We start from the raw sequence: 22,170 nt of genomic DNA, 5'->3' as shown, positions 1-22,170 counted from the left end.
TGAAAGTTGTTTTAAAATTTTGGCTTCTACAAATATTTGCTTCTTTCAAAGAGGACTTTTAAGTAATAGAGTTGATTTTGATGCTTTTTAAAAGTGCTTGGAGGACTTCCCTGTTGGCACAGTGGTTAAGAATCCACCTGCCAATGCAGGGGACACGGGTTCGAGCCCTCATCTGGGACGATCCCACATGCCATGGAGCAACTAAGCCCGTGCACCACAACTACTGAGCCTGCGCTCTAGAGCCCACAAGCCACAACTACTGAGCCCCAGCGCCACAACTACTGAAGCCCACACACCTAGGGCCCGTGCTCCACAACAAGAGAAGCCACCGCAATGAGAAGCCTGTCCACCGCAACAAAGAGTAGCCCCGACTCGCCACAACTAGAGAAAGCCCATGTACAGCAATGAAGACCCAACACGGGCAAAAATAAATAAATAAATAAATAAATTTATAATAAATAAATAAAAGTGCCTGGAAATAGAAAACCAATTATATACTGAGAAAACTTTTTTTTAAACCACAGTAGATAAGCAGAGAGCTGATCTGCTTTGACTACCAAAACATTTTCATGGTTAGCATTGCTCATGGAGTTTCAAGGATTTTATATATATATACCTCTGAATGAGGAGCTTGAGGAGCCTTTTTTGTGGTGAGGAAGCTATACATAAACATGTAATTACAGGATCATGAGAAAGGTACTGTGAACAACTATAAAAACTGTGAATCTGGGTAAATACTGATTAAAGATACAGTTCAGAGCCTTAAAACATCATACTTTTTTCTGTCATCTTTAAAGTTCTGGTTATGAGATTAATGTTAGAAGGACCTCTAGAGATGGTGGGATCAGTTTTGTTATTTTACAAATGAGGAAACCAAGGCACAGAAAAGGAAGATTTGCCCAAGGTCACAGAATTAGTTATAGCAGAACTAGCGCTAGAACTTAGCTCTCTCCACTCCTTTTTATAGTTCTTTCCATTCTACTACTACTCTATAGCCTTGTTTCTTCTTTGCAGGATCCGTATTTCTATATAATTTTAGTATTTTAGCTGTTTTGAGTAAGGCTTTGCTGATGAACACTTGCTAGTTAAGCCATTTATATACCCTTATAGAAATATGTAAAAGTTTGAGTGCCTTTTCTGATGGCATTATATAATATGTCTTGTATTTTGGGAAAAGAATATGCACATGTGGTTTTATATTTTCTACTGCCTGTGTACTATCAATAGATTACTGGGGAAACTCACATTTTTTTATGCTGTATTCAGATAGTTCCTTGTTCAACTTTAAAAAATTAAAAGAACTTAACTGTTACTCTCCCTTTTTAGTAATTTAATGCAAACTACATAACAATTTATTATTTTGATTATAGAATAATTTCCCTGTTTTCTTATGTATATATTTTTTCTCTTTTCAGGCAATTTGACACCTCACTTGCAGAATATCTTTTCCAAGAATCCCATTTTTGCTGGGGTGGTCCTTCCTCAAGTTCAACACCCCAAAAATGCAAGAAAAAAATACCCAAAGCTAAATGGATTGTTGGCAGATATTGTTCATGTATGTTAAGAGATTAAGGACTTATTCTGGGAAATTTGCATAAATTATAATACAGTTTTAGGATATTACTTTAATGAAATTCCAAAAGGATTCATGAAGTAATGTTATCTGTTAAAAGTTACTATATTCCTCTGTCTTTATGTCTTAAGTTCAGAGAAATTAAAAGTCACAGACTGTTAGAAATGAAAGGCCCCTGGGGTAATCCTGTCTATTATTTTTTGTTTATCCCAATTTTATTGATAATTAGGGATAAACTGGAAAATTTTAAGGACCTACCATGTTTATCAACACCTCTTAACAGCCAGTCTTCCTAGCAATCTACCCAAGGGATTTGTTCCTTGTACAGTGGTATTCTAAGGTATGCACAAGGCATTCGCAGCTGCAGTTTTAATGTTGTTTGAGGATACACCAGTACCAAAGTTCAGGTTGAATCGGAGGAAGCAAAAACATTATATAGCACTTTTAAGTTAGTTTAAAATTTAAATTTTATTTTGAACTGCATAATAAATATACCAGCATACTTAGTACAAAATTCAAAATGTGAGAGTTACTTGCTTCTATTTTCTCTTTCCAGCGAATTTCCTTTCCCAGGGTCAACTAAGGTATCTTGTTTCCAATGTACAGCCCTTAAAAAAAGTGGTTACCTAAATTTCAAAGCAAGTATAGTGTGGTGTTTATAAGAAGGGGCTCTGGATTCACATGAACTTTGTTTAAAACCCAGCTCTGTCACTAATTAGCTCTGTAAACTTGAGCAAGTCAATCTCTGTGCCTCAGTTTACTGGGCTATAAAACAACATTAACAATATTTATTTTCTGGAGCTGGAGGATTAAATGAGGTAATGGTAGAAATATTCTCAGCACAGAGGCTTGAATAAGCTGTCAACAAATGTTGTTAACGTTAACTGTTGTTGCTGTTATTTAGATAAAACTAAACATATGACATGTAACATCTAAAGACTATTATCAAAGGAAGATGGTTGTTTTCTTTGGTACTTGGAAAGAACTAGAGTTTATTAAAGGATAAGACTTGTTTACTACATTTCACTTTAATTTCTTTCTTTTTTCATGTCATAGTTTTGATCATACAAGGAATACATAATGATCATAAGAAAAATAGGAATACTTGATAAACAGTGAGGAGAAGTTAAGATTTTCCCAACCCCACAATCCAGGAACAATTACTATTAACATTTTGGTTTATATACTTCTGGGCTTTTCCCAACCAACTACATGCATAGAAGTTTATGCTTTTTAAAAGGTATCATACTTTACACACTGCTATGTAACCTGTTTATTTTCACTTAGCAGTATATTTTAAGCATACTAGCATGTCAGTAAATATGGAGCTACATCATAATTTTAGGGCTTACATAGTGTTTCATTGTATGACTGTACTATAGTTTATTTAACTTATCTTGCAATTTGGACATTTGTTTTCAGGTTTTTTCTCTCACTATTGGTAAAGTTGCTACAGTGAACATCTTTTATATGTCTTTATGAACTTGTATTGTTTGCTTGGGATAAATTCCTAGAAGTGTGACTAGTGGACCAAAGGGTTTACACTTTTTAGGACTTTTGATATATATTGCTATTTTTTTCTCCAGAAAGGTTTCATTAATTTATACTCAAGTAGCACTGGATATAAATCTCCATTCTCAATCTAACATTGAATATTATAATTTTTTTATTTTTAAATTTTATTTATTTATTTTTGGCAGCATTGGGTCTTCGTTGCTGTGTGCAGGCTTTTCTCTAGTTGTGGCAAGTGGGGCTACTCTTCATTGTTGTGCGTGGGCTTCTCATTGCGGTGGCTTCTCTTGTTGCGGAGCACGGGCTCTAGGCGCATGGGCTTCAGTAGTTGTGGTGCATGGGCTCAGTAGTTGTGGCTCTCGGGCTCTAGAGCGCAGGCTCAGTAGTTGTGGCTCACGGGCTTAGTTGCTCCGCAGCATGTGGGATCTTCCCGGACCGGGGCTCGAACCTGTGTCCCCTGCATTGGCAGGCGGATTCTTAACCACTGCACCACCAAGGAAGTCCCAGAATATTATAATTTTAAAAATATTTGCCAACTTAATAAACTAGAAATAAAGTACCTTTCTTAAAATTGCACTTAGGTCGTTAACAGGAAAGTTGGACGTTTTACTAATATTAATTGGTCATTTGTATTTCTTATTTTAAGAATCCTTAACCTATTTGTCATTTCAAGTATCTTTTTATATTGATTTGCAAAATAATAAACATATTAGTCTTTTGTTGTATATTTTGTAACTACTTTTTTTCAACTTGAATAATCTGGTGATTTGGAACGCCACATTTATCATAGACAAAATGCGTATACATGCTTGGGTCTGTTTCTATTTTGTTGATTTCTCTCTTTATTCTAGTACAGATACAGTTTTGATTGATTACTGTAACTTTAAAATACATCTTTTTGGTTTTTGGCTGCACCACGCGGCTTGCGGAATCTTAGTTCCCCAACCAGAGATTGAACCCAGGCCCCAGCAGCGAAAGCGCCGAGTCCTAACCACTGGACCACCAGGGAATTCCCTAAAATACATCTTTTTTTTTTTTTTAATTTATTTATTATTTATTTATTATTTTATTTTTGGCTGTGTTGGGTCTTCGTTGCTGTGCGAGGTCTTTCTCTAGTTGCGGCAAACGGGGGCCACTCTTCATCGCGGTGCGCGGGCCTCTCACTGTCGCGGCCTCTCTTGTTGCGGAGCACAGGCTCCAGACGCGCAGGCTCAGTAGTTGTGGCTCACGGGCCCAGTTGCTCCGCGGCATGTGGGATCCTCCCAGACCAGGGCTCGAACCCGTGTCCCGTGCATTGGCAGGCAGACTCTCAACCACTGCGCCACCAGGGAAGCCCCCTAAAATACATCTTAATACCTGGTGTAGAGCATGTATTTTTTTCCTAGAATTAAATTTTTTAAACAATTTTATTGTGGTATAATTTCTGTACGGTAAACTATATGTACTTCAGGTGTATAATTTGATGAGTTTTGATAGATGTAAACACCTGTGAAACCACCACTACAACCAAGATACCTAACATTTCCATCATTCCCCAAAATGTCCTTGCATCCTTTTGTAATCCATCCTTCCCTTCATTCCTATCCCCAGATAACCACTGATTTACTTTGTCACTATAGTTTACATTTTCTAGAATAGTCTACAAATGGAATCAAACAGTATATACTCTTTTATGTCAGGCTTCTTTAACTCAGCATTGTAGTCTAGAGATTCAGTTCATGTTTTTGTGTGTATCAGTAGTTTGCTCCTTTTTATTGCTGAGTAGTATTACATTGTATGGATATATCACAATTTTTTATCTATTCTCCTGTTTTGGGTTGTTTCCTCTTTTTGGCTTTTACAAATAAAATTGCTATTAACATTCACTTATAAGTCTTTGTGTAGATGTGTATTTATATTTTCGGGGGGAACTGCCAGTCTGTTTCTCAAAGTATGGTATTTTACATTTTCCAAACTAGGGCAAGTATTTAAATTTTGTGAATTATATTATTCACAGAAAGAATATTTATCTGCTTCTAATAGGCTATGACCTTTTAGCATTTTTCTTCCTAAGTTTTGTTGTTGGATAACTATTATGTTCTAAAATAAGCACATATTTTTAGCTAGTTGCAGTCTTAAGGATCTGAATATTCCCACATCATAAAGATGATAATGGACTCAGTTTTACTTTGTGAGTCAACTTTTTTTTAATTGTGGTAAAAAACACATAACATATAATCTATCCTCTTACCAAATTTTAAAATGTGCAGTACAATGTTGTTAACTATATTCACATTGTTGTATAGCAGATCTCTACAACTTTTTCTGTGAATCAATTTAAACATACACCTTTTGAAATAAACAAAAGTGTAATATTGTATGCAATTACTTTGGATATTCTGGACTTTAACTATCTTTTCTATTTATGAGATCTTAGACAAATTACTTGTCCTCTCTGGGCCTTAGTCTTCTCATCTGTACAATGAGGATAGTAATACTACCCACCTTGTAGGATTGTTGTTGGGATCAAGTAATAGGAAAAGGCTAGATAGAGTGTTGTATGGCACATAGTAAGCATAAATAAAAGTTAACTATTATTAGTATGTTTTGCCTTCTTTTAGAGGAAGAATGAATATTATAAGGCAAATAGCTTTTATTCAAATTCTATATTTAATATTTTGATTAGAGAAATGTGTTCTATTTATAATTATATATAGATTCATTATGTGCATCTTATTATCCAAAACTCTTTTTTAAAATAAATTTTTTTTAATTAATTAATTAATTAATTAATTTATGGTTGTGTTGGGTCTTCGTTTCTGTGCGAGGGCTTTCTCCAGCTGCGGCGAGTGGGGACCACTCTTCATCACGGTGCGCGGGCCTCTCACTATCGCGGCCTCTCTTGTTGCGGAGCACAGGCTCCAGACGCGCAGGCTCAGTAGTTGTGGCTCACAGGTCCAGTTGCTCCGCGGCATGTGGGATCTTCCCAGACCAGGGCTCGAACCCGTGTCCCCTGCATTTGCAGGCAGACTCTCAACCACTGCGCCACCAGGGAAGCCCCTAAAATAATTTTTAAAAATTTATTTATTTTATTTATTTTTGGCTGCATTGGGTCTTCGTTGCTGTGCGCGGGCCCTCTCTAGTTGCGGCGAGCGGGGGCCACTCCTCGCTGCGGTGCGCGGGCCTCTCACCGTGGTCGCTTCTCCTGCTGCGGAGCACAGGGTCTAGGTGTGTGGGCTTCAGTAGCTGTGGCACACAGGCCTCAGTAGCTGTGGCACGCGAGCTTCAGTAGCTGTGGCACGTGGGCTCAGCTGCTCCGCAGCACGTGGGATCTTCCTGGACCAGGGCTCGACCCCGCATCCCCTGCATTGGCAGGCAGACTGTTAACCACTGCGCCACCAGGGAAGCCCCTTATACAAAACTCTTACTTCCATTGTCTCTTTTTGTTTTGTGGGGGATTTTTGGTTCTCTACTCAGTTGAAGTCCTCCCAAGTTAGGGAAACAGAAAAGAGCTGTTCTGATAATGGGTTATAGAAAGATTTGGGGCTTGGATATTTGTGAAACTGTTTTATGCCATAGAAAGAGCACTGGGTTAGTAATCAGACAATATGAATTAAAATTCTAGTTTGGCAAATCACTAATCATGCTTCTAGTTCTGTAAAATGGAAATGATAATCCATGAACTTTCCACCTTACAGGGCTGATAAGAGGATCAAAATGAGCTAATTAATTCCTGCTAATTCCAGCAGAAATAGACCGACTTCTGTTTTGGCTAGAATCACAGGACATTTAACCTGTAATAATGCCTTACAAGTACAAATTTCTTAGGGAAATAAGTGGTCAGAACTTACTGTCAGAAATTCCTGAGGTCTAATTCCATCTTTTCAAGAACTCTTTTAGCTCTGGGTAATTAATTACACCTACATTTGTGAAATAAATTTAACATTTACCTTTAGGAGCCCTGTTAAGAGTTTGTTTAACATAGAATCTTTTTTCATTTTCTAGGCTTGTTTACAAATTGATTCTGCTGAGAGGATATCATCTACTGATCTTTTGCATCATGAGTATTTTACTAGAGATGGATTTATTGAAAAGTAAGCATTTTGAGTGAGTGTGGACTTTTTCATGTTTTATGTTAGGATGTTTTACTAGCATGAAAATTGCTATGTAGGTTAATGTTACACAACAGAAGAATTCAATTTATCAAAAACTTACTGAGTTTCTGTATTGACTAAGTATATGGTAGACTTACAGGTGTCATGGTGAAAATTCTAATAATAAAAAAAAGTGTACATAACATTCATTACACAGTTACTATGTCCTAGGCAGTGTGCTAAGCTCTTCACATGCATTTTCAATTCTCATTATAGGCCAGAGATAACATTAAATAAACAATCAATACTTTCTAGATTTGTTTCCATTTAGACCTCTGACTCAGAATAGTCCAGTTTTTCCTCTCTGATAACATCTCTGATCTATATATTACAATTAGCATTCATTTCCCAGATGATTTTTTTTCTCTGCTTTACTTACTCTCTGTTGCAGTTCCTGTTGTTTTATTCTCCCCACCGAACTGGAAGTTCCTTGAAGACAGGGACCATGCCTCTTAAAGCCTGTCTCTGTCTCACATTGTATCTAAAATATATAATGACAATGTAGATTCATAAGTCAGCCATGCTTTTTAAAAAAACACACCACTTTCTATTTGGGCTTTGAAAGAAACAGGAAAACTTTCTCATTAATTGCAAAATCAGTCAGTTTGCCTTTGGATATGAGGTCACAAACATGAATATTAATTAAAAATGTGATGGAGTTAAGATCAGGCATAGAAAAGACCAGGACCTCCATTGAAGATAGACCAAAATAGAAAAAGGCAAAGAAAAGGGAATCTTTGAGAGTAACTAGAACTTCAGGCATTTCAGGAATTTTAATCTAAAAAAAGAGAAGATATATTAAAAGTGCCATTGATAAGAAGGGTCAGTTATTGAATAAAAAAATTGCTTCCTATCAATTCTACATAGACTAATTTGATTTCTCTTGGGTATTTAGATATTAGGTTTTTACTATTATGGGGTGAAAGTTCTTGAGTTCCAATAATAGAAGCCTCAGAAAATGTTTCGGGGAAGACCTTTTACTTGGATAAGAGGCCTCTTTTTTTCACGGACCTTCTGCAATGCAAGGAAGTTTTAACAGAAATGTGCCATTTTCTTATTCAGCCAAACTAATGATACTGGTTATTCATCTCCTCACACTACCCTTTACTATAATTCTAGGGAAGAATTCATTCATGGTAGAATTCATTCAGTCCCAAACTGATGGCAGTAGCTGCTTCAAGGAGGGAAACTGTGCAACTCCGGGAGAGGGGTGGGAAGGAGACTTTTCGGTATAACCTTTTGAGTTTTGAGCCATGTGAATGGATTTTCTATTAAACAATAAATAACTTTAAAAAAGCCTAACTAAAACCAAAACAATCTCCCTTCAATTTTTTTTTTTTTTTAATAAATAAATTTATTTATTTATTTATTTTTGGCTGTGCTGCGTCTTCGTTTCTGTGCTAGGGCTTTCTCTAGTTGCGGCGAGCGGGGGCCACTCTTCATCGCGGTGCGCGGGCCTCTCACTATCGCGGCCTCTCTTGTTGCGGAGCACAGGCTCCAGATGCGCAGGCTCAGTAGTTGTGGCCCACGGGCCCAGTTGCTCCGCGGCATGTGGGATCCACCCAGACCAGAGCTCGAACCCGTGTCCCCTGCATTTGCAGGCAAATTCTCAACCACTGCGCCACCAGGGAAGCCCCTCCCTTCAATATTGATGTATTCTATTACATTTTGTTCTGAAAATATTTCTCTAGAGTAAATTTTAGAAACTAGTTCATCTTTTAAGTCCTGTTACTTTGAAGAACCACAAAAGGGACAAAGTGGCCTGAGTCTTCCTTGAAAAGAATAGTATATTTATCAAAATTAAAAACAATGCTTTTATTAAGTAAACTTTGCATCAAAAAAGGAATCTAATTCATATAAGTCTATGTTGTAAAAGTTTTATTAATAGTAGATTACCATGGAAAAATTTTAGAAAGATGTATCTTTACCAGGAAACAATTTGTATTAGGTAAATATTGTGCCATCTCTTTGCATGCATTACTGATAACTTATTTATGCTGTAGCTCAAATGCAAATTAATTGATTAGAAAGTTTTTTAAAGATAAAATACTCTATCAACATAAATAAAAGTATTTGATATTGCTTGTTTTATCAGATTCATACCAGAACTGAGAGCTAAATTGCTACAAGAAGCAAAAGTCAAATCATTCATAAAGCCAAAAGAGAATTCTAAAGAAAATGAATTTATGAAAGATGATAGAAAAACAATTTATACTAATACACTGCTAAGTACTTCAGTTTTGGGAAAGGTAAAAATTGGTCTTCTTTTTAGCCAGTATAACTATTTTATAGTTAGTACTCTAATGATAAAAATAACTGTTCTCCTGACTCAGATTTTGGATGTATCTATTCTAGGAAATGGAAAAAGAGAAAAAGCCCAAGGAGATCAAAGTCAGAGTTATTAAAGTTAAAGGAGGAAAAGGAGATATCTTAGAACCAGAAAAGATAGAGTGTGAAGGTGGACATTGTCAACAGGATGCAGTTGAAATTGCTCATACTATGTCTCAAGATATAAAACCTGTAATCAGTGAACCACCAAACCCTGTCAATCCCAGCCCTAACTCTATGGGCATGAAAGACGATCCACATGCTGGAAGTAGTATGGTGATGCCACCCATCAATCTAACTAGCAGGAATTTGATGGCTTCAAATCCTAATTCAAATCTCTCCCACTACAATTCAAGGTGAGTTTTAACAGAAAAGAAACAGAAGGTAATGGACCTAAGTAATACAGTGTTTTTATATAATGGTATTTCAAAGAATCAACTTCGTAGTGTCTATATATAAACTGAATTTGAAGGTATATTGAAATTATAATCATATAATGGGCCATTACTAAGTGCTTCGTATGAATGCTACAGAAGAAATAACTTTTCTTGGCTATCTAGGTGTTTAGTTTTTCACTAATGCTGTTTGGAAAAACCTCATTAAAAAAAAAAGACCCTCAGAAAAATTACTTCCCATTTGAAGAGAAAAATGTAGTGTGACCTCAGTTTTGGTATTGATGTGCCTTTGAATAATAAAGTAAGCTTTATTTTCGTATCGTAGCAAATTGTCTAAATGGAGAAAAGATAGTTGAAAATAATCGTGTGTAGTCAAGTAGCTTTTCAAGGTCAAATTTTGGGAGAAAAACAGCATATTGGACCGATTTTAGATTTAACTACTAATACAGATTGAGAGATTGGTACCATGAGTCTGGTTAATCAACGGCAGTGTAATGGATGACAGGGGTCTTCCTAGCAAGGCATCAGGGCCCATTCTAAATTTAGGGAAATTACTATGGCTCTAGTTGGGGAAGGAGGCTTAGTTCAGTTATCCTAAGCCAATCCTAACAGACTGATTTGGGCTATAAGTTGTGAAGCTTAGTGGTCTGCAGAGGTGGCAAGTGGACATGTCTGTACAACAGAATATAGACAGCAGGTGTCCAATCGTTCTTGAGGTGACTCCTAAACCATGGTTGCAATAACCATAGTTACAAACTAGCCTTGGTCAGACAACTCGGAAGTTCATGAACACAGTAGTTAAGAGATCCAGGTTCAGAACAGACAGAAGGGACCAAGTAGGCCAGCTGGAGTAACCTTACAACATGGTTGTCACCACTGATGTTAGCCATGAGTGAGTTGTTCTCTGCTCTGTTTTCACCTCTTTACTTAGAGCAATTGGTACTTAAGGACTAACAGTTGCATTTTCGCACTTATTGTTCAAATAGTAGGCTACCATGGTATAACATCATTATTGAAGCTAAAACAGAAGCACTTCTGGGAAGTTCTAATAACTTCTCATTTTTTTAAATAATAGGTTAACTGAAAGAGCAAAAAAGAGACGTACTTCTTCACAATCTATTGGACAAGTTATATCTAATAGGCATGAGGATGCAGGTCCCACTCAAGTAAGGCAAGAAGCTTGTCATTAAAATATGGCCTCTTTCAACATTATCCCCCCACCTTCTGTCATTTTCTCTATGTTTGGGGCTCTAACATTTTTTTTAACGTGCTTTTAGTTTCCTTTTTTTTTTTTCCTGAGGTGAAAATAGGTCATCATTTCCTTAGTGCTTTCACAATTTTTATTTCTTATAACTTGATTTGTGTATTTAATGTGTGACTTGGGAAAAGAAGGTAAGCTTTTCACCTTTAAAAGTCACAAGACTGGACTTCCCTGGTGGTCCAGTGGTTAAGACTCGACACTCCCAGTGCAGGGGCCGGGGTTCGATCCCTGGTTAGGGAACTAGATCCTGCATGCTGCAACTGAAGAAAAAAAAAAAGATCCCGCATGCCGCAATGAAGACCTGGCGCAGCCAAATAAATAAATAAATATGTTTTAAAAAGTCACAAGACTTTTTGGTTTTTCACTTCCAAGAAATGATTTTAATATCTTACTTTTTAGATTAAGAGCAATTACCAAATAAATACATCTTATCACAAGAAAACATAATCAATGTAGTTCATTTCCTCATTTTTCACATAGGAAAATAGTTCAATTAAAAATTGAAGCACAGTGTTATTTATAATAATAAAACATTGAAAACAACACAAATCCATCCAAGAGCAAGTGACTGGTTAAGTACATTAAAGTACATCCACACAGTGGGATACTACGCATTACATTGTGGAAGAGTGTTCATTAACCTAGGAAAGTTTCTATCATCTGTTGTCAAGTGAGCAAAAACAGGTAACACAAAAGTTTTTCCAGAATGCTGAGTTCACAAGTAATTTTTTCCTTTGGGTTTTCCCAGTGTCCAGAGCACATCATTTTGTAAATAGAAAAATAAGTTATTAATAAAACGAACTGAAGCAATTTGTCCAAAGTCAACATGCAATGAATAGGATCAAAAATTAAAAGTTGAGACTGTGGTTCTTATGATCAAGACTATTCTCAGCATATTGAATATGCTAGAAAAAGTTTACTTTATAAAATTTTTATTGGAGTTTGATCTGTTTATATGTTTGATGGTATTCTCTTCTACTTCTTACTTATTAAAATAACCTTGCAAAGATAGTTATTTTTATGCCTATCTTATACCATCCAAATGGCTGGCATTTGTAGGCTTGTCATTCAATAAGCAGTTACATACCTTTCTTCAAATTAACTCGTTTATTTGTTTTTTTTAGAGCCAAATGGAGAAGGGTGTGTTTAATGAGCGAACAGGTCAAAGTGACCAAATGGCAAATGGAAACAAAAGGAAGCTGAATTTTTCCAGAACTAACAGGAAAGAATTCCATTTCCCAGAATTGCCTTTCACAATACAGTCAAAGGAGATGAAAGGAATGGAAGGTACATATTTGTTGCATAGCTTTGGAAATCTACAGACTTAATCTTTTACAAGACCTTTTTTGGTAATATAACTTAGATGTTATAATGTGATTTAGGTAGAAAGGAGTATATTGCTATGCAAAATATTTTCAGCTGATGAAAAATTTTTCCCCATAGTCAAATAATGGGTAAGACTTAAAGGAGATAACTTTAAAAAAGGGTTAAGAAAACTTTAAAAAGTAAAATTTTCATTAGCTCAATTTTGTTGGAATGTTAGAACAGTATTTGAGGAAGATGTTTTTGGTTTAGTATATGACCTGGGGTAAATCAGTTTCCTCTGTTTCTCTGTGATAACTTGCCCATATAATAGGAGGAATGATATGTGTGCTTCAGGCATCCAAGGATTTAGTAGATTAAGATTTATAACATGTACTGAGCTCATAAAATGAAACTCATTTTTTTGCAGTGTTATTATTATGTTTCTTTGAAGAACAGTGACACCTTGTGAAAAGATAATATAAGAGCAAGAAAATAGTACTTGCATAGCTCAAGAGGAATTATCTGATCCACTTAACAGTTATACTCAGAATTTTATAAATAAATGTCCTCTTTATTTAGAGGACAGACTGGTAGACTGTTAGTAAAATTATATAACAAATCATTTATATTTGGCACATCATACCATTACAACTCATGATTTGTTCAGTTCCTTTATAATAAACTCAGAAACTGACTTTAGTGGATATCAGAATTTCCATTTAAAACTGTTGAAAAGGAAAGTAAAATTTCAAGGTAGGAGTAACAAGTTCTCATTGTTGTATATATTTTTGCAAAAGTTAAACAGATAAAAGTGCCGAAGAGGGAATCAAAGAAAACAGATTCATCTAAAATACCAACTTTACTTAATGCAGATCAATATCAAGAAAAACAAGAGGTAAGACTTTTTTTAAAAAAAAATTTTTATTTATTTATTATTTTTGGCTGTGTTGGGTCTGCATTTCTGTGCGAGGGCTTTCTCTAGTTGCGGTGAGTGGGGGCCACTCTTCATCGCGGTGCGCGGGCCTCTCACTATCGCGGCCTCTCTTGTTGCGGAGCACAGGCTCCAGACGCGCAGGCTCAGTAGTTGTGGCTCACGGGTCCAGTTGCTCCGCGGCATGTGGGATCTTCCCAGACCAGGGCTCGAACCCGTGTCCCCTGCATTGGCAGGCAGATTCTCAACCACTGCGCCAACAGGGAAGCCCAGACTTTTTTATTTATAGCTTTTACTAAGTAATGCTGTTTAGAACCCTTGACTTAGTATATAATTTTAGTTATTACTGTTGGAAAGTCAGATAAAAATTCATAATTGTGTAATCTTTGACCTCTAGAAACAGAACTAAAATTTCCTAGAATAATCAATTATGAAAGTTTTTTAAAGGTTATTTTTTGACGGTAGTAAATATGAACTCTCATTTGAATGTTGAGTGATTGAATATATGGTACCCAGGGAAAATAGTATGTGTGTTATGTGTACTACCCAGTGGTGGGTAAACCATGCCAGAGGAAAGGAATAATGGTATAAACATAGGATTATACTGGCCACAAGAACATATGTATTTTGTCTTTGGCCTTTTTCTTCCTGTTCTTTTGTCCAATTTACTCCCCCATCTCTGCTCTCTACCTACTGTCCTATTTTCAAAGATTTGCTCTCAGCTATCAGACAATCTTGAATTTTATTTGGGAATCTTGAAGCCATCAACATCTAAATGAATACTCTTTAAAGGTACTCTTTTAAGGGAAAGGGATTATGCTGAGCACCCACTGAATTAAATTATATTGACAGCCTTCGATCCTGTACACCTGTGAGGTCATTAACTTCGTTATCTCAGTTTCTTCTTTTCTAAATAAAATTGACTACATTTTTATTCATGATAAAATTAGTACATACTTCCTAAGGAAATTTGAAGAAATTAGAAGATAGAAACTTTGATCTGAAATTATGTAAGAAGGTATTTTAACTAAGTCTATTCAATCTCTGCAACATTCAGGTAAGAGTTATCAGACACTGTTAGATATATTTTCACAGTGACATTTATGCCTTATTCCTGGCCTAGAACTTGTTAACAACTCCACAATCAACTTTGCAGAAAAGAAATATTTTCTAGGTAGAACAAGAAAGGCGTTAATGGTCATCTTTTAGTTTGTTATGAAAAGTAATAAAGTGGCTTTAAACTTTTAAACCTGGGTCACAGCATGTTGAACAGCACCCCATTTGCACATTTTTTGAATGATTGGGTGAGTTAGGGCTCTTGAGTTTGGGCAGACTAGTAATGTGCTACATGTGTTTATCCTACTGTCCTATGAGAGCCCCCAGAACTAAAATTACATTTTAATGCAGGAAGAAAGGAACCCTTAAGACAGTTCTGTCATTTTAAAAATACAAAAGTAAGTAGGAAAGGAAAACCCCTTTTTGTACATATGGTGTAGAACTCCTGAAAAGACGATCTTTTTAAGAGTAATGTTGAAACAGTTGTAGTTGTTAGAAATATCCAGAAGTCGTCAGTGATGGTTGTAGTTTATTTGTACTAATCATTAAAATGCAGTTCTGACAAGCGACTGAAATTGCATGTAAGACTGGTTCAAATGCTTTTAATAAATTAATGTCAGAATTAAGAAAATTTCCTAAATTTCGAGTTGGTAGTTTGTTAATTTAGAGCATGAGAGAATATGACATGTTTTAAAACACTAAGATAGGGAATGGCAACTTATTTGTTCTATTCATTGATTTGTTTTTGAATTACCAAATCACATCCAGGCACTTCCCAGTTAATAGTATATACATGAACTGAAAAGACTCTGTGACCTAGAGAGAAATTCTAATAACTGCTGATGAGTGAGTTAGGCAAGAGAGAAGAGTCCATAGAAAAGCCACCTTCAGTTTTGTCTCATGATGATAATAAGGAATACTTTGCTAAATAGTCTTCCTGTACCTTATAAAATAACCCCCAGGTGCAAATTATAAGTACGTATCTGTGGCTGTATTTCCTTAGCCAAAGACTCACCATTTCCTCCATTAAGGTCCTGTTTTTATTTACTTTTTAGAATACAGGAAATGCACAAACTGAAAGGAAGAAGAACCTGCCAGATGTAGAGTAGAAAATGTAGCAGCTGAAAATTAAGGGAATCCCAGAATCACTGTATGGTTAAAAAAAAATCCTTTTTATTAATATTACATACACAAAAATGCTGACTAGAGAATTCTACAGATATATCGTAAATCCTGTGTAGTTATGTGTATACTCACCTATATTTGTTTTTAAATTTATTAATCTTTAGATTATTCATGTTTTCTTAATTTGAACATTAATTTATAAAAACTTCCTGACTGGTACATCCTAATAAAACTACAGCTTATGTTAAGTCATGTAATTTTATTTGATGACCTGTTATCTCAGTCATGTTTGATTAGTGGTCATTCTTAGCTTTGGTTCAGAACTTTATAATTATAGATGGAAAAGTTTCTAAATGTGTAATAAAGTGAGATCCCAATGTCTGGGAGCACCAAACATTTCTGAGCAAACAGATACACTTGATAAGCATGAAACGTGGGTTTGGTTTCACACTGGATGTTCTGGAGCAGTATTTAAACATCATGAAGGTTGTTTAAAAGGATGGAAATTGAGCAAAGCATTGAAGCAAATCTTTTGGCTTGACCAGCATATTTATCATTTAGTAGTTTATATAGAATATATTGTTACATATAATTTAACATTAATACAGGCAAGGTTTTGGCAACATGTATTTACATTCTTATCCCACTTATTGGCTTGGTTTCTAATTTTAGGGTGGAGATGGCCATTGTAAGGGGAAGAATTTGAAGAGGAACAGATTTTTTTCTGGTAGTGTCTTTTAAATCTTAAAAATACAAATTGACAAGTCTTCCCTTTTAATTTTATGTACAATAGAAATGTAACATGAGCTGTTAAGACAGCAATTCGTTGGTATCATCATCCAACTTTGTTTTGTTAGCAAACCATTCACTGTTTTCTTCTTTCTTTCTTCTAAGAATTCTGCTGATGTGATATCTTGATTTGGAATTAAAAAGTCGTCTACTCTCTGCCTGCTTCTTTACTTGCTGTGATTACTGAGTAGGTAACACATCCTGTCATATGACACACACCGTATTTATACTGATCTCTGCCCTCTGCTAGTCACATAACCTAAGTGTCAGTTATTTCCTAGAATGCTCAGGCTTCCTGAAGTGAGTTCTCAATGAAATATCTGACATTTTTCTAAAAGCAGTTCATTACTATTACATGATTACATAGCTGACTAACATGTTCTGTTATAATATTTATAACATAATATTTATAAAGTATCAGAAAATTATATGGTGTTTAAATATTAATTTTTTTTATCCCTTTCAACAACTGCCAGCACTCTTCCAGTTTCCTAGTTCAGTCTGATAGTGCCTTTTATGTGGTACAAACTTTTTCTATTTATGTATGACCCAGAAGAGGTATACTACCAAAATTCTTGATTGTCATATTTTTCAAAAAACAATAAAGTGGGATTATCTGGTATTTTACAAGCAATCTGCCTGATTTTGTATTTACTAAATAGACATGAAAAACAAAGGAAACATAATTTCCTTTGTTTGATAATTTGATAATTTGATAATTTGATAATTTCTTGTGATCTCTTTTCAACTCATTAAAAGGTTGATTAAAATTAACAGCTCAGATTATTATATATGACATATCTTTCTAACAGACTCCCTGTTAGCTTTAGTAACTAATCTCATCCAGGGAAATTAAGAGTTGTTCCTGTGGTGGGTTCAGTAAATATAGGTCTGCCCATTGCCTATTGCATTTATATATTTGTTGATCCTTACATCAAAGGATTGTCCTTTTTTTTCAATTTCTACAAAAATGCCTGCTGGGATTTTGACTGGGATTGTGTTAAAATCTATACATCAGTTTGAGGAGAATAGATATTTTAGAAATATTGAGTCTTCCAACCCAGAAGCATGGTATAAACTCTCCATTTATTTACATCTTTAAATTTTTTCTGTAATATTTTGTAGCAGTCTTATACATCATTCATTAAAGTTACTCCTATGTGTCTTAGTTTTTCATGCTATTATAGATGGTATTGTTTTTTAATATCTTCTAGTTGGTTGTTGCTAGTATTACAGAGGTACAATTTGTTTTTATATTGTGATCCTGTATTCTGAGACCTCGCTAAATTAAATTTATTTATTCTAGTAGGTTTCCTTCATTCCTTCATTCCTTCCTTCTTTTTTTTTGCCTATTCCTTAGGATTTCCTATATAAGCAATTATAACATCTGCAGATAAAGATAGTTTTACTTCTTTCTTTCCAGTGTTTCTGTGATGTGTGACAATGTTGCACAGAAGTAGTGAGAGTGGGCATTCTTACCTTTTTTCCTATACCAGAAAGAAAACATTCAGCCTTTTCCATTAAGTGTGATGTTAATTGTAGGTTTTATGTAGACAATTTTTATTAGATTGAAGAAGTTTCCGTCTGTTTCTGTTTGTTGAGTGTCCTTACCATGAACAGGTGTTAAATTCTGTTAAATACTTTTCCTGTATGTTCTGAGATGTTTTATGATTTTTCTCGTTTGTTCTGTTAATGTGAATTACATTAATTGATGTTTTAATGTTAAATCAACCCTACATTCCTAGCATTAAGCGCCACTTGATCCTTTTTATGTATTGTATTGAATTTGATTGGTTAATATTTTATTAAGATTTTGACATCTACATTAATGAGGGATTTTAGTCCCTTTTTTTTTCTTGTGTTGTCTTTGCCTGCTTTTGATAATCAGTGTTAAGGTGCTTTATAAAATGAGTTGGGAAGTTTTACCTCCTCTTCTCTTTTCTGAAAGAATTTGTGTAGGATTGATTTTATTTCCTCCTTAAACATTTTTTAGAAATCACCAGTGAGGCCAGCAGGGCCTAAAGTTTCCTTTGTGGAAAGATTTTAAGATGCAACTTCAATTTTCCTTAAATTTATTTAATAAATATGGAGCTATACAGATTTGCTATTTCTCCTGTGTCAGGTTTTTTGTTTTCTGTTTTTTAAAATATTTATTTATTTAGGCTGTGCTAGGTCTTAGTTGCAGCACACGGGATCTTCATTGAGGCTTGCAGGATCTTTAGTTGTGGCATGCATGTGGGACCTAGTTCCCCAACCAGGAATCGAACCTGGGCCCCCTGCATTGGGAGCTCAGAGTCTTACCCACTGGATCACCAGGGAAGTCCCTCCTGTGTCAGTTTTGGTAATTTGCCTCTTTCAAGGAATTTATCCATTCCATCAAAGTTGTTGATTTTTATTGGCGTAACACTGTTTATCATTTGCCCTTGTTATCATTGAAGAGGTGATGTTCCCATTATCATTTCTTGTATTGATAATTTGTAGGGGTTTGTTGGGGGGTTAGTCTAGCTAGAGGTTTATCAACTTTCCTAATTTTTTTGAAGAACCAACTTTTGCTTTTATTGTTTCTATTGTTTGTTTCTTATTTTATTGATTTATGCTCTTTTCTTTCCTCTATTTATTTTGGGTTTAATTTGCTCTTTGTAATATTGTGATATAATAAGAAATACAAATATTTGGTCTTTGTCCCCTTTTCCTGACACAGAGGTCCCCAAACCTTTATAATTTCCTGACTGATAGGAGTGAGAGGAGCATCTTTGTTATTCATAATAAGCCCCTTTCAACCATACCTGAGTTTATGCTAATGAGGTATTTATGTCTCATATCTTTACTAATTTTCAATATACTAGTTTATTAATTGCTGAGGGAGGAATATTAAAATCTTCAACTGTAATTATATATTTGCCTCTTTCTCCTTTCAGTTCTAGTAGTAGTTGCTTTCTGCATTTTGAAGCTTTGTTATTGGGTACATATATATTTAGGACTATTATATATCTGATGAAATTGACCTTTATCTGCTGTTCATTGTCTGAAAACAGTTTAATTTATTTTTTCCAGTTTTACCATTGTTTAAGGTAATATCAATACCTATTAATCATGGCTGGAACTAGAAGTTTAGTTAAAGAATTCTGAAAGTGGAGAGATCTAGTCACTATTGTGAATAAGGAGTAACCTTTAGAGTCATTACCAAAAGTTCTAGCTCTACCTTATATAAAATGTCCCTGATTGTCTGTTCTTTTAGTTTAAGACTATCCCTAAGGATATAGATATGGGGACAGGAATTTGTAGGGACTTGCCTGTGCTTTTTGTTTTTCTTATTCTGGTTATCGTAATGATCATTTATTCTGTAAATTCTTTGCCAATAATATGAAAGTTTGAGGTATGAAGTTTGCCAGTAGAACTTCAGCAGTAGACATAGTTAGACAGGTTGGATAGTTTATTGGCTGCTAATACTTGTCAAAAGTTATTAGTTCATAGTGATTATTATCTACTGTTCTTCCAAATGACTGTAAACCAACTGGTCATTCTTTCTGGGTCTTCTAGTTTCAAAATTAAGGTGTACAAATCTGTTCTTCTTTTGCCAATGACATTTTAAAGAAGGGTGCTATGTTTGTCTGCCTTCTGATAGGTTTCCCAAATAACAACTATAACTAATCAATTATAACTATTTCTTAGCAATCCTAGGATGAGTGACAATCTATTAGACAAGTGTGAATAGACCACACTCTCTCTACATTCCCTTGGTGAGCTCATCCAGATGCATGGCCTTAAATATCGTTTATATACTGATGACTCTTAATTCTCTCTCTCTAGCCTGGACTTGACCGTGTAATTCCAGACTCAGATTTCCAATTGTCCATTCAATAGCTCTGCTAAAATGTATAATAGGTATCTCAAACTTATCATGTCCCAAATTAAGGTCCTGATCTCTGCCCCACTCTCTGCTACTCCTCCGTGTTTCCCCATCTTAGTTAAGGGCAACTCCATTTCTTCCAGTTGCTCAGGAGAAAAATCTTGGAGTAATCCTTGACTTCTCTCTCTCTCTGCATCTCTAACCTACATCCTTTCAGCTCTACTGTTAAAGTATTTCCAGGATTTGACTACTTTTTACCCCTCTACTGCTATTTACAACATTTGTTGCCTGGATTTTGTAGTAGTCTTCTAGTAACTGATCTTCCTACTTTCACGCTTGTTCAACCTTCATTTTCTTATCAACTCACTGGCTGGGTATTCTTTTTTTTTTTTTAATACAACTTTATTGGAGTATCATTGCTTCACAATACTGTGTTAGTTTCTGTTGCACAACAAAGTGAATCAGCCATATGCATACACATGTCCCCATATCCCCTCCCTCTTGAGCCTCCCTCCAGTCCTCCCTATCCCACCCCTCTAGGTCATCGCAAAGCACTGAGCCGATCTCCCTGTGCTATGCTGCTGCTTCCCACCAGCCAACTATTTTATATTTGGTAGTGTATATATGTCGATGCTACTCTCACTTGGCCCCAGCTTCGCCCTCCCACCCTATGTCATCAAGTCCATTCTCTATGTCTACCTCTTTATTCCTGCCCTGCAACTAGGTTCATCAGTACCATTTTTTTCTTTTTTTTTAGATTCCATATATATGCGTTAGCATATGGTATTTGTTTTTCTCCTTCTGACTTACTTCACTCTGCATGACAAACTCTAGGTCCATCCACCTCACTACAAATAACTCAATTTCGTTTCTTTTTATGGCTGAGTAATATTCCATTGTATATATGTGCCACATCTTCTTTATCCATTCATCTGTCAATGGACATTTAGGTTGGTTCCATGTCCTGGCTATTGTAAATAGTGCTGCAGTGAACATTGTGGTGCATGTCTCTTTTTTAAATTATGGTTTTCTCAGGGTATATGCCCAGTAGTGGGATTGCTGGGTCATATGGTAGTTCTATTTTTAGTTTTTTAAGGAACCTCCATACTGTTTTCCATAGTGGTTGTATCAATTTACATTCCCACCAACAGTGTAGGAGGGTGCCCTTTTCACCACACCCTTTCCAGTATTTATTGTTTCTAGATTTTTTGATAATGGCCATTCTGACCAGCGTGAAGTGATACCTCATTGTAGTTTTGATTTGCATTTCTCTAATAATTAGTGATGTTGAGCAGCTTTTCATGTGTCTCTTGGCCATCTATATGTCTTCCTTGGTGAAATGTCTATTTAGGTCTTCTGCCCATTTTTTAACTGGATTGTTTGTTTTTTTGATACTCAGCTCCATGAGCTGTTTGTATATTTTCAGATTAATCCTTTGTCCATTGTTGCATTTGCAAATATTTTCTCCCATTCTGAGGGTTGTCTTTTTGTCTTGTTTATGGTTTCCTTTGCTGTGCAAAAGCTTTTAAGTTTAGTTAAGTCCCATTTGTTTATTTTTGTTTTTACTTCTGTTACTCTAGGAGGTGGGTCAAAAAAGATCTTGCTGTGGTTATGTCAAAGTGTGTTTTTCCTATGTTTTCCTCTAAAAGTTTTACAGTGTCTGGTCTTACATTTAGTTCTTTAATCCATTTGGAGTTTATTTTTGTGTATGTTGTTAGGTAGTGTTCTAATTTCATTCTTTTACATGTAGCTGTCCAGTTTTCCCAGCACCAGTTATTGAAGAGGCTGTCTCTTCTCCACTGTATGTTCTTGCCTCCTTTGTCGTAAATTAGGTGCCCATACGTGCGTGGGTTTATCTCTGGGCATTCTATCCTGTACCATTGATCCATATTTCTGTTTTTGTGCCAGTACC

The 22,170-nt window shown here is 35.4% G+C and overlaps 1 protein-coding gene across 3 annotated transcripts in view; it reads left to right on the top strand.

The window, feature by feature from the left end:
• The window catches only part of CDKL3 (cyclin dependent kinase like 3), a 113,364-nt gene that overhangs the window by 29,132 nt on the left and 62,062 nt on the right, over positions 1–22,170 (top strand). The window contains exons 6-13 of one of the 3 annotated variants that reach the window (XM_082378939.1): positions 1,416–1,555; positions 7,070–7,158; positions 9,314–9,467; positions 9,574–9,902; positions 11,017–11,107; positions 12,327–12,489; positions 13,305–13,402; positions 15,550–16,285. In XM_082378939.1, coding sequence (XP_082235065.1) covers positions 1,416–1,555; positions 7,070–7,158; positions 9,314–9,467; positions 9,574–9,902; positions 11,017–11,107; positions 12,327–12,489; positions 13,305–13,402; positions 15,550–15,603 — 1,118 coding nt within the window. In that variant the 3' untranslated portion in view covers positions 15,604–16,285. Of the gene's footprint in view, positions 1–1,415; positions 1,556–7,069; positions 7,159–9,313; positions 9,468–9,573; positions 9,903–11,016; positions 11,108–12,326; positions 12,490–13,304; positions 13,403–15,549; positions 16,286–22,170 lie in introns of those variants that run through there. The other 2 variants (XM_082378938.1, XR_014241131.1) reach the window with 2 other exon arrangements.

This window comes from Balaenoptera borealis, assembly GCF_965194805.1.
Source record: "Balaenoptera borealis genome assembly, chromosome: 2".
In the NCBI taxonomy this organism is placed as follows: Eukaryota; Metazoa; Chordata; class Mammalia; order Artiodactyla; family Balaenopteridae; genus Balaenoptera; species Balaenoptera borealis.
The sequence above is the reverse complement of the archived record's forward strand: the minus strand, read 5'-3'. Positions and strand labels throughout refer to the sequence as shown.